Below are 13,883 nucleotides of genomic sequence, written 5' to 3'. Positions count from 1 at the left end.
GTGCCAGCTGGATTTCCGCCCCTGCTAAGGTGGGTAGCGTATAGCTACCCCACCTGACGTTCCTAGTGAACATAACTAGTCCAGTCTTCCTAGCGTTCACCGTGAGTCCATTGCGGAGGCACCAGCTGTGGATTAAATGCAGAGTTGCATTCAAGCGGTCACATACTGTGTCCGCAAGTCGTCCGGAAATGCTTGCGCGAACACTTTTTTGTCCTCCAGGAGCCACAGCAGGGTACCCATCACCAAGAGCCATAACAGTGGAGAGAGAACCCCTTCCTGTGGGCAGCCCCTGAGACATCCTGGTTCAATAGACTTCTGGCCGACCGATATATGGATTTTTCTCCAATCTAGCATATGAAGGATCCAACTGATTAGCAGCAGTTCGATTATATGCTGTCTTGCCGCATCACAAATTGCCACAAATGAGGCATAATTGAAGGCACCTTCGATATCCATGAATGCGCCTAAAGCGTATTCTTTATCGGACATCGCCTTTTCAATTTTTGCGGTAAGTTCATGGGGTGCTGTCTCCGTGGATTTGCCTTTCTGGTAGGCGTGTTGCCTATGGTGAAGTGGCCATTTAGGAATGTGTGTATCCCTTATGAACCGATCTACTAATCTTTCTAGTCCTTTTAGCACAAAGGACGTTAGGCTGATCGGTCGAAAGCTTTTTGCGTCTGTGTAGGTGGGTTTTCCTGGTTTGGGAATGAACAACACCTTCACATCCCGCCATTTAATTGGAATATAAGCATGTGCTAGGCATGCACGATATATATTCCGAATGTGTAGACCCAGGGAATCCATTCCTTCTATTACTAGCGCAGGGATGATGCCATCCGGACCTGCAGACTTATATCTATGGAACGAGTTAAATGCCCATTTCACTCGCTCCAGTGATACTACTTTGCATGCCAGATTCCAATCTCTCGGTTGAGGGCTGTATACACCTGTTGGCCCCGAGATTAGATTTTGGATGCTGCCTGGGAAGTGTACTTCAAGCAAATGATTTGCCGTTTCTTCATCGCTTTCTGTGTACTTCCCATTCTGTAAACGTAAGTAACCCCATAACGAAATCAATGCGTCTGTGATCCGAGAGTGTGATATCGTTTGATACTCTCCACTCTCCGATCAGAGCCGCGATGTCAGGAGATGCCACCGTGATGTCGATGACCTCTCGCCTGACCACGTTGAAGAAAGTGGGTTCATTACCCCCATTTAGGATCTGCAAATCGATTTGCTCTTGGAGTTTACACGGATGCCTTTTGGTCTGTGCAATGCAGTGCAAACTTTTCAGAGGTTCATCCACTCTGTCCTGCGGACCCTTAAATTTTTGTTTTGTGTGCTTGGATGATGTTTTCCATCAGAGTCTGCGCATTTGGAACATCTTGAATTGATTTTTCAGCGTCCCCCTGAGGCCGTTCTTGCGTTTAACGTTGAAAAATGCAAATTCCACATGATTTCCTTTGAGGGAATTCAATCGGATCCAGACAAGGTTCAGGCCATCATAGACTTCTCACAACCTAAAACTGTCAAGGATCTGCGAAGGTTTTTAGGCATGTTAAACTTCTATCATCGATTCATGCCCAAAGTCGCACAACATCAAGCGACCCTGAAGGCTTACTTGTCTGGACCCGAAACTAAGGACTCACGGGATTGCGTGGTCTACGGAGCCTGTCAAGGCTTTTGAGCTAGCCAAATGATAGCTGGCTGACGTTACACTCCTGTTATTTCTCAAACAGATGAATCCCTAACCGTATTCCTCGATGCCTCAGAAAACGCATTAGGTGCTGTCCTTCACCAAAAAGTGAACCAAATCTGGCAGTCGTTGAGCTTCTTTTCCAAGAACTTGAATACAGCTCAACAGAACTACAGCACCTATGATCGTGAGCTATTAGCCGCGTACATAGTAATAAAGTAAGACACGAACGAGTGGCTCAGGCAGTACTGCTCCTCCCTTAACGATGTGTGGGAGGGTGCGCGACTAACCTTAAAAAGGGTCTCTAGGCTTCCATCGATCAAAAAGTGCTTTCTCTGGCTTCCAGAAGAAGAGCGAAATGGTGTCGGGGTTCTGGAACAATTTGGTGTACAGAACAACCTTAACACTTCCACCTGGTTGCTGCTAGGCAGCAAAACTGGAGAGAGAACCGATAGGCCGGGAACTTTTCTCACTATCGGCGTTCTCGAACCTGATGTTAAGAAAGTTCGGGAAAAATCGGGTTGCCGGCTCTACTATGGGTTGGGGACCGTCACGTTACAAGTGTCGACTCCTAAAACCATTGAAGGGGACATGCAGCCCCCGGCATCTACATCTGAAACGTAAATGGGGTGCCACATTTCCCAAGTAAATTTGCAGCATTGTAAAGCGGCGACTGCACTTATCAGTCGTCGGATCAATAGCTGCAAGACATTTATATACCTCATACAAGAACCGTGGGTTGTTGGTGGGGCAGTCAGGGGCCTAAACTTCCAACATGCTGACCTATTGTATGCCAATGGAAGCGATCGACCCCGCACCTGCATGGTAGTCTCCAAAGACTTCCAGGCTAATTTGGTTAACGACCTATGTGATGGCGACACCACATCGGGTAAGCTAACCATAAAAAGTCAACAGGGAGATAAAGAGATACTATGGTGCTCTGCATATTTGCCCTACGACGCAGAAGACGTTCCCAGTGGAACATTCATCAGAGCTATCCAATATGCCAAAAGTAGAGGCATGGGGGTAATAGCAGGATGTGATGTCAACGTTCACCACATATGCTGGGGAAGTTCGAACATCAATGCAAGAGGATCGAGACTACTGGAGTATCTAGTAGGAACCGATTCGATTCGAAGGCTGGGCATATTGCCGTTTTCGGAATATCTTCTGGAGCAACAGGGATTTGATGAAACGTCTTGGCTAAGTTCAAGGTCGTGGAAACAAGTAGTTAGCGAGGTTGTGCGCAAAGTCTTGGTTGAGTGATATGGGATAGCGGTCTGGAATGGTGTGAGCATTCAGACGTCTGTAATCACCATATGGTCTCCATTCGCCGCTGGACTTTGGGACCAAGAAGACCAGCAGCTATTTGATGGTCTACAAATAAACTGCTTTAAAAGTGTGTTGAATTAGCAATGGCGAGCTTTTGGGGTGGTAATGGACGCGCCTTCGAGAAGATATGGGATCAAGTTACGCGGAATTGGTGCTGTACATCATGCTGGCTTCGAGAGACTACTTTCAGTAGTTATGTGGCTTTAAAAATAAGCATGCGAATGGGAAGACCAAAATGATTGAAAGAAACAGAAGACCTGAACGAAGTTTCGGGATCTGTAAGAGACCTATACCAAGATGCAAGATGGCTTGGGTGTTTTCCGTAATCACTGCAACCGCACCGACTTCAGAAGTTCTACCTCGACCTTACCCCCGCCCAACTACTTTATCTCACGCAGCAATTGGCTCGGGGAGCGATTGCCTAAAGTGAGCTCCATCAGCAAGTGATTCAGCTTGGCTGATTCCACTTTCTAATTATATTTTTGAATTAATAAATGTTTAAAATTACTTAATGTGTTTAACTACAATTAGTATAGTCGAGTTCAGTCGAGTTGTGATACAGTGATGCTAGTGAAAGGAACTAGCCTGCTGCTGCAGAGCACCGCTACTGCTGTTCATTGTCCTTTTTGTCGAGTTTTTAAGGCTGCAGGTTCCGGGAACTCGGGTAAGTTGACTGGGGGGAAGCATTGTACTAATCTGACATAAAAAATCGAACGTTTCCTTACTCTGTATGTTTACCTCTATCGTCCGAATCGGGATTTTAATTTTACGTTACTATACATTGCGCCCTGTCAGTTGGGGCTTAGAAATACGCTCAAAGTATTCCCTGCTTATCATAATAGGTGACTAAAAGGGATAGAAATTTATGGAATAGCAACCTGCAACTATATTGCTACCGAAACATCAACAACGCCTCAGATAGGAACTAAACTCACGTCGTAGTCGTGAGTTGGCTATCGAAAGCGGACTATGATTGGTTTCTGGGAAAGAGAGAGTCTTGATGATCGTAACAACAATGGTAGGAGGTTTGTCAATTTCTACAACTTCACCGCCTCATCATTGGTGACGTTGGGACCCAGAGCCTACCAAAAAGTGAGTTAGGTTTCAACTGGCCGATACGGTGTGAGGAATTAAATCAACCATTTCGCGATGATGATTAGGAGATTTAGAAGTTGTCTCCTGGATGTGCGTAAGAAGAGAGGTGCTGACGTATGTTCGCTTTAGTGTTGCATCCGCCAGTTCTCGCAGAGGTTGGGTACCCCCTAAGTTCAACATTGATCATTTGTATGATCCAGCTGTCGCTCGACAGTAGGAGAACTATCTTGTTGATGAAACAGCAGATATACTGAGTAACCCATCTGAAAATATATAAATACGAACATGGGGCTGCCATATAAAATGCTCTTTTCTCGATCACTGCACAGGTTGTCCGCCACGTTACGAAGGGGCGTCATAAGATCTGGTGGACTGCGGAATCGTGGAAGCGGATCGATGAAGGGAAGGGGTTGAAATCTGACCGCTACCAGCGAGGAATCCGAGCGTAGTGTGCACCGTGACAAGAGAGAATTTGCTATTGTGCTGGTTAGGGAATCGGAAAATTCGGCAGAATGCAGTGTTTTCAGAAGTGTATGCCGCATCACGAAAGATCATGCATGTAGTTTTAAATCTTTCAATGTTCCTGTAAAAGACATCAAAGGTCAACTTCTCATCCTCGATAACGAGCAATTGAAGAGGTAGAAAGAAAATTTCACCATGGGTCTAATCGTATCACACCCGGAAATTTCTCCTCTTGTAGATGACCATGCGAATACGGGCTCTTCTTCTAAGCAGAAGAGAAATCATTTCGACCATCAATGCATTCAAACGGAGTGAAGCTGCTAGATTCAACGGTCTCCCAGCAGAATTATTAATGGCTGCACCTGCAGTTACTGTAGATCTGCTACTTCCATTCGTATGGAAATCTTGGGAATTCAAGACCTTTCCCAGAGATTGGAAGAACTGGATGATTGTTAAGATTCCAAAGAAGGGGACCCGTTGTAAGTGTGAAAGTTGGGGGGTATCTGCGTGATCCATCCCGTCGCAAAGATAATAGCTAAAATAATCCTGGAACGCATCATAGGACACCTTGAAAGCTTGATCAATGGAGAGCAGGTTTCCGCTCCGGATCGTCCTGCATTGACCAAATCAACACTCTACTAATCATTTTGGAGCAGGGTGCGGAATTAAGATCTTCGCTGCACCTGGTCTTCATCGATTTTGAAGGAGCTTTCTAAAACGTAAATAGGATGTGTATCTGGAGTGCTCTACGCAGGAGGGGCTTTTCAGAGAAATTAATAGTCACTAATAGAGCGGCATATAATAGCGCTAAATGTCACACACTGAACCAAGATAAAATCTCGGAAGATTTTGAGGTCAACGTTTTTGACGCTGTCTTATTCGGAGGACGTACATAAATTCATTGGCTATGACATCTTTCCTTAAACACCTTGACTAGGCTCATGATATCTGTTTGCTCTCTCACCGGATCATGGACCTTTGTAAATAGATCTGTATTGGAAATAGAGGCAAATAGATTTAGACTGAAGAAAAACCCCAACAAGATCAAGGTTCTCAGTCTGACGGGTCATCGCCCCCTCCCTAACTGCACCAATAGACAAAGCATGTAAGTCGTTGATCAATTTGTGTATTTAGGATGCCTGGTTTCTGCGGATGATGGCACCGAACTGGATTCATTTATATCCTGTCTAAAATCTAGAGATGCAGTTATCTCAGCATCAAGATTAAGTAGAAACTGTTCTGTGCTAGTGTTTTTGAGGTTTTGTGTAAACATAAAACCTTATTAAAATCGGTTTACTGTCTGTCTGTCTGTCCGTCTGTCTGTCTGTCTTTTTTTTTTTTTATGGATGGAGGTGGAAATCTTAGAAAGACACTGCCGCGCCAGGTTGCAGCAGCGTGTGGGATTCTCACCCACTAAAACCACCCCCACTTTCTTCTTTTTCCTTCTCCGCGGGACCGCCGCAAAGCATTACTTCGCGGGGTGGACTGCGCTTTACGCGACCACGCCTTCCGTTCTTCGCGTCCTCCTTGCGCATTCCGCTCTTGCCATTTCCTCTTGTATTCGTTTGATGGCGGTGTTCACCGCACACCAGTTTCCCTCCGATTTCAACATTTCCCCGACGATGTTCTGCGGGCTTAGAGTGGTTTTCAGGGAGTCTTCCAGAATCCTCCTTTCTGAGAGAAATCGTGGACAGTGGAACATAACATGCTCCGGGTCCTCAGGTGTGCAACCACATTCAGGACACAAGGGAGAATCATCCAGCTTGAATTGGTGCAGGGACTTCCTGTAACCGCCATGTCCTGACAGGAATTGCGTCAGATGGTAGTTAATCTCACCGTGTCGTCGCTGGATCCATTCTTCAATACGGGGAATCAAAGTGTGGGTCCAGCGACCCCTCTGCGAGTCATCCCACCGTTTCTGCCACTTCTCCAGCGACTCTCGCCTTGCCGCCTTTCGGCATTCTGCATCCTTTTCAAAAGGATTCATTTTCCTTGTCTCCTATAGGCAGCGTGTCTCACTTGTCAGAATGTCTATCGGGATCATTCCCGCAATAACACACGCTGCCTCGCCTGATATTGTTCTGAAGGCGCTGCACACCCTTAGCGCCACTAAGCGGTAATTCATGTTCACTCTCCTACGATTACTCTCACACGCTAATGCTTCCTCCTAGACTGGTGCTGCGTATAATAGTGTGGAACGAACCACTCCGGCCACAAGTAATCTGCGACTGTACCTTGGACCTCCAATGTTAGGCATCATCCGCGCTAATGATACGCTGGTATTTGCCGCTTTCTCACAGGCATAGTCCAGATGTCCCTTGAAATTAATTTTAGCGTCAATCATCACCCCTAGGTATTTGATAACCGGCTTCGAAGTGATAACGTGACCACCAACGCGAATATTAATCGTATTCCTCTTCCTACGATTGGTAATCAAGACCGCCTCCGTCTTTTGTTCCGCAAGGTCAAGCTGAACCATCTCCAGCCACGCTTTTATGGCGCTAATGGTTTCGTTAGCGTACATTTCAACGTCTTTAGGTTCTTTCGCGACGACAACCACAGCTAGATCATCTGCGAAACCGATCATCATGGCCTCCTTTAGCACGGGAAGGACAAGGACCCCATTGTACATGACGTTCCACAGGAGAGGACCCAACACTGAGCCCTGTGGTACTCCTGCGGTGACGGTGTACTGCTTGGATCCCTCATCCGTGTCGTACCACAGTGTCCTCTCCGAAAGGTAACTGTTGAGGAGCTTAGTCAAGTAACTAGGGACACCCGTGTTAGCCAGTGAATTTTTTATCCACTCCCAGCTTGCGGAATTGAACGCATTTTTGATGTCCAATGTCACTACGGCACAGCATTTTTTAGATGACATCGCGTCTCGAGCCAGCTTCAAAACAACTTTTACGGCGTCGATCGTTGAGTGCGCTTGACGAAATCCAAATTGTCGCTCCGATAGTCCATCCTTGTGTTCGATGATAGGGAACAGTCTGTTGTAGATGACCCTTTCGAGCATCTTTCCTGCCGTGTCGATAAGGCAAATCGGTCGGTATGATGATGGGTGTCCTGGGTGTTTATTCGGCTTCGGGAGCAAAACTAGTTTTTGCCTCTTCCACCGATCGGGGAAAATTCCTTCTATCATGCATGTCTCAAACACGCTGATAAACCAGTCGGGTCTGGTCTTAACAGCGAGTTTAAGGGCTCTATTGGGAACAGCATCCAGACCGGGTGCTTTGTTATCACCAATTCTCCGGCAAATTTGCATAAGTTCCTCCTCAGTTACCGCAGGTATGGTGTAGACGTCCAGTGCTCGCTTGTGTTGTTTGCGCTCCCCTTTATCCGGGGGGAAGAGCGCCATCACGATATCGAGCAGAAGATGCGGGCAGGTCAATTGTGGTGTTCGCCCTCTCATCTTCTTCATAACTATCCTGTACGCTGTTCCCCAGGGGCTTTGGTCTGCCTCTGTGCAAAGCTCCTTGAAGCATTCTCGCTTGCTGGTCCGTATAGCCTGCTTAAGCCTACCTCGAAGGTTCACATATGCTAGCCGTTTCTCGTCGAAGTCTGGTCTTGCTCTAGATCGTTGGCAGATCCTTCTAGCACGAAAACATGCATTCCGTAGCACCGCGATCTCTTCATTCCATCAATAGTTTGAGCGCCTTTTTGCAAGAACTTGTCGCCTCGGTATAGCAGCGTCGCATGCTCTTGTTATGCGTCCCATCATTTGCTCTACCTTTTCCGTAGCCGCACCACCGGGACATTGGCCTCCCAATAGCATCTCTATGAATGCATCCTCCTCAAGCCGTTTCACGGACCAGCCCCGGTTTCCAACCTCACGGGAACACGCATCCACGCATGGCCCATACTCGATCTGGAGGAAAATCGCCTGGTGGTCGCTGTGAGTATAATGCTTACCGACAAACCATGTCATTCTCCTCGCCAATATGGTACTCACATATGTCAGATCGACTATTGAGCCCGACCCTGTCCCACGAAAAGTGGAAACGTTTCCCGTGTTGGCAAGCACCAAATCTAGCTCCGCGAAAGCCTCGAGCAGGATACGGCCCCTGGTGTTCGTAGTGCGACTGCCCCAATCCACGGCCCACGCGTTAAAATCACCAGCTATGATCTTGGGGTTTCGACTTCTTGCATCCGAGACTAGCATACCTAGCATTCCTTCGAATTCTGTTATCGTCGGGCTTGGTGGAGCATAGCAACTATATATATAGATACCAGCTATTTTTGCCCAGACACAAACACAAAACCTTATTAAAATCGGTGTACCGTCTGTCTGTCTGTCTGTCTGTCTGTCCGTCTGTCTGTCTGTCTGTCTGTCTGTCTGTCCGTCCGTCACACGCATTTTTCTCGGAAACGGTTATAGCGATTGACACCAAATTTGGTAGAAAGATGGGAACTGTGAACGCTCACGCATACAGTGAGTTACATCCTTTTACGTCGAATTTAAGGGGGGGTCCCCATACATGCAAAAGGGGGGTGTACATTTTTTTTGCATCAAATATACTCATGTGGGGTATCAAATTAAAGGTCTCGGTTAGTACTTTTCGAAGCCGGTCTTAGTTTTGACATTTGTTGGAAAGGTGGGGAGTGCAGGGGGTTGAAAATGACCATTCCTTTAAGGGGGCCATTCTCCGAAACTACCAAACCGAAAAATCTGAAAAAAATCAGACAGCTGCCACTATATGGTGCCTGGGCTCCGAAATACCTTCCATACTGATATCTGTACAAATAAAGTTAATAATAGTATATTACCATAATTTTTAGTAATTGGCTGCAAAACTCCCCTTAAGTTCATGTAGGCACCATGAAATTTCGCAGTAATATAGAGTATAACATAGAGCATGATCTCACCAAGTTTGGTCGAAATTGCACTATTACTAACAAAGTTATAATACGTCAAAGTTGTCGCTTCCTTGCAAATTCAAGACTATGAATGTCAATATCATCCGAAAGTGAATATTCTCACATAATACATGTATACATGTATATGCATTTATTACGTGCTACATACTAAGAAATACACAAAACCCTTCGTACCTGAAGCGCCCAGCTTCCGGTTTCTCGACTTGTTTTCCTTGCAGAGCATCCATTCAGGCTCAGCCTTGCATTCCCTGAACATATGGCCTTCTCCCCCACATTTTCGGCAACATTTTGACCTGTCACAGTCACCGGTGCATTTCGCCGCTATGTGGCCGAATTCCAGGCATCTAAAGCAGCGCTTAAGGGATACCTGCTCCCTGAGTCGGCAAACGACCCAACCTATTTTTACTTTCCCAGCCGCCAGCAGTTTGAACGCTGCTTCAGTTGGTAAGCTTATAGTTGCCGTTTGCGCGCCTCCGTATACCTTCCTCAGTCCCCTGATTGCGGAATCTTGCAAGCCAAGTGGTCCAAACTGCTTTTCTAGGGCGTCACGGATATCCTCCTTGGTCTGTCTGTCTGTCTGTCCGTCACACGCATTTTTCTCGGAGACGGTTGCAGCGATTGACACCAAATTTGGTGGAAAGCTGGAAACTATGAACGCTCACGCATACAGTAAATTACATCCTTTTACGACGAATTTAAGGGGGGGTCCCCATACATGCAAAAGGGGGGTGTACATTTTTTTTTCATCAAATATAGTCATGTGGGGGATCAAATTAAAGGTCTCGGTCAGTACTTTTCGAAGCTGGTCTTAGTTTTAACATTTCTTGGAAAGGTGGGGAGTGCGGGGGGTTGAAAGTGACCATTCCTTTACGGGGGCCATTCTCAGAAGCTACCCAACCGAAAAATCTGAAAAAAATCAAGAGGCTGCCACTATATGGTGCCTGGGCTCCGAAATACCTTCCACACTGATATCTTCACAAATAAAGTTAATAATAGTATATTACTTTAATTTTTAGTAATTCGTTTCAAAACCCCCCTTAAGTTCACGCTAGGACCACAAAATCTCGCGGCAATATAGAGTATAACATAGAGCATCATCCTACCAAGTTTGGTGGAAATCGCACTATTACTAACAAAGTTATAATACGTCAAAGTTGTCGCTTCTTTGCAAATTCAAGACTGTCAATATCATCCGAAAGTGGATATTCTCACGTAATATATGCATATATTACCTGCTACGTACTAAGAAATACACAAAACCTTTCGTACCTGAAGCGTCCAGCTTCCGGTTTCCCGACTTGTTTCTATGCTGCTATATGGGAGTAACACATGAAAAATTAAATCCACTGCTACTTGAAACCTCCAGGACTTCGTGAACATCTGTTTGCGTCTTATCTTTGGAGTACGCAGGTCTGATACTATCTCAAACGAAGAACTTGGTCGGCGCTCTTGGCGCAGAAAGAAAGAATGCAGAATGAAAGAATGCAGGGACCTCAAGAATAGCTTTTCAAGTAACCACGAACGATGTCGCATAGGTGTTGTATATGCGCTATACTCCACCAAGGGGTGATTGGTAACCGTATATGAACAGACTCCAGTCCACCCGGCCGCCTGTTGGTCTGAAAACACCATCCAAGTACCGGCAGACAGGCCGAACTAATCAAGGATGGGTTTAACGGGTGAAAGTTTCGAAGTACGACCTTCAATGCTTTCCACCTCTACAAAAGAGAAACAAACAATGAACGGGTTTTAATAAAACTTTGTTTCATATCGCTAAATCTAAAATCTGTCTATCGCAACCAGATATCGAATCAATAAACAATCATTGGATCTCAACGGCCTGCTTCTGGTTAGTCTTTTCTACCTCTCTGTTTGGAAGTACTGGCAATTTAAAGGCATGTTTAGTACAGGCAGGAATTCTTATCATTGCGAAGATATTTATATCTTCCTTGAAAATTATGAGAAAACAATTTGTAAGGGACGGTCTGAATTGAAATACAAATTCTTGTTGTAATGTGTATCACAACAAAAATTAAAACAACAATCGGGGGTCGGTTTGAATCCCTTGCACCTTGCCCACACTTGTGCTTGTATCTCGAGTGAAAATTCACTGAGATACAAAGAAGTCCACTCGCTCCATTTGTGGTCACTGCTATTTAAGTTGAATTATCTGTCACAAACGGATTTGCCGTGCTGTCTTTGTACATAGCTGAAGTACTGTATCGTCTATTATTCTTTTTAGTTTTCATTTCCTGCAATCTATTATGAGCGGAATCATTCGAAAGTTCTTCATCAAATCTTGAAATTACGCGCTTCAACTCTGCATGGTGTCTGACAATAAGTATAATCAAATACCCTATACAAACTCAGCACTAGCATAGATACACAACACGTTTCCGATAACGTACAAATCTAATCTTCAGGACCACCCCGAAGACTTAAAATGTCTCTAACGAAATATAAGCCACTGAACCTCTCGGCGTACAACTTGCACAAACAAAATTTAATTGGGGTACGGTGCACGTCTATTTGTTTAGGCACTTCAAGGACCATCAAAGCATTCAAGTTGAATTCCGCGTCTTGTTATCGCTTTTCACTTGTCACATAGGCCATCGTCCGGGGTACTCAGATCCTTTTATTTCCTCGCCCCTTCGTTAAAATATGATTTTAGTTCTGCTTCCTGAAAATAACCATTTTATCCCTCTTTGATCTATTGTTCTGAACGAACCCGGTTATAGCTGAACAGCTAACGTATGAAAAATGGCGTCCTTGATGAAGTATAGATGTTTTTAGATAGAAGATAGATGAATCCATTGATGTTTGTTAGATTCAAATGGTCGTTTATAGATAGATGAACATTCACTTTTTCACAAGGACATAGTCAATTTACGTACATTGTCAGAGAGAAACATTTGACCTACAAGCAAAGTCCGTAGGTTGTATCCGCCTGTACCGTCTACACTGGTTTCTGGACTTGCTTCAATCCAAAATGAATTTGCTTTTTGGCCGGCAAGTGTGCTTTCCACCAACACACCATTGATTCTTTACGCCCATACTTCTATTCTGATAACATAATAATGACGCCGTTCATTATATCTTACTGGGTCCTCTCTTTTATATCCTTAGAAGCGCTTTTCTCCAGTCGTTGACTGCTTTTCATAGGAAAATCTTTCCATAGTGAATCTCATTAAAGTTTAATCCATGATTAATTACTTCACGAATCTTCTGTACATTTTTTCCTGCCACCCCAGAACATTTTATCTACTAGATCAGAAAAAAGGGAAATTAAGAGGAGGATAAAATTTAATTAAAAATATTTGAAGAATTGTTGGAAGAATGTTCCAGTCTTGTTGAAATTCTCCAACGTTTTCCTAGAACATTTTGAAATTCATCTATTTATAAAGAATTGCATCTTTTATAGTTGATCTAGACCATAAAGTCCTTCCTAGTCTTTCCTATGGACCTATTCTTTGTCGTATCTATTGTCATCTTCTCCATGGCTCCCAAACGTTGGTGGTATCTAAGAAGTTGTGCCAAATGCCCTGTGATAGCAAAGTTTTCTTATGGTGCCACATTTATATATTTTATGGGCATCCTACGACTTTGACTGTTCTCGTACATTGCCTGGAAATTAGGGTGTCCTTAACCAACTGCAGAAGACATTTGGAAATTAATGGAGTTAAGTATGGTCGCTTGTTCTGGGTGGTCGTTGGGTATATATATATATATGTATATATTGTATGCGAACTTGTAGCGGTATTCTGCCCCATTGCAGTTAAATAACAAGCCGGAAAATGTATTGAAATGTGGGAAATTTCTGGGTAATATTTATGTTGAGGAATTTCTGTTATTTATTAGGGGAAAGTTTGAAATTGAATTGTAATTTGTAATGATTCATTTGTTTGAGAATGTTATCATGTTTAAAGTGATTTAAAGAATTAGAATAACTGCTAAACAGAAAATGGTAGTGAAATATAAGTTAGTTCTGGTGGGTCATCACTGAAAGCATATAAAAGACCGGTTAATCTTCTTACTACATAAAAAATAAAATGCATTATACATATACCTATAGTTATATAGAGTAAGATATTATCATTATAGTTCTTTAAAAGATCAATTATAGGAAACAATTCCAAGACTCCATTTGATCATTTCCGCCATTTTGCTCAATCAAAACCCTTATTTGGATGGAGTTGTCAGGCTCTCAAATTTTTAGACTGCGATCGGTACTGTGGTGCGACCTTCCACGCCAAGTGCTTGGGTATTCCCTCCGCGTTTATTGATATTCGGTCTAAATTTTCCCCTAACGTTACGTATCGTTGTAACGCCTGCTGCGGTACCACGCTATCGGATGCAATTCAGCTGCTGTATCAACACACGGCGACTTTGGCATCGATTCAACTTGCAGTTTCAAAAT

The 13,883-nt window shown here is 44.3% G+C and overlaps 1 protein-coding gene across 1 annotated transcript in view; it reads right to left on the bottom strand.

Annotated features, from left to right (window-relative positions):
* Window positions 1-11,946, bottom strand: part of LOC119660578 — a 41,456-nt gene extending 29,510 nt beyond the window's left edge. The window contains exon 1 of the mRNA XM_038069231.1: window positions 11,822-11,946. Coding sequence (XP_037925159.1) covers window positions 11,822-11,845 — 24 coding nt within the window. The 5' untranslated portion in view covers window positions 11,846-11,946. The remainder of the gene's footprint in view (window positions 1-11,821) is intronic.
* Window positions 11,947-13,883: the final 1,937 nt, after the last annotated feature.

This window comes from Hermetia illucens, chromosome 6 (genome assembly GCF_905115235.1).
Source record: "Hermetia illucens chromosome 6, iHerIll2.2.curated.20191125, whole genome shotgun sequence".
Lineage (NCBI taxonomy): Eukaryota > Metazoa > Arthropoda > Insecta > Diptera > Stratiomyidae > Hermetia > Hermetia illucens.
The sequence above is the reverse complement of the archived record's forward strand: the minus strand, read 5'-3'. Positions and strand labels throughout refer to the sequence as shown.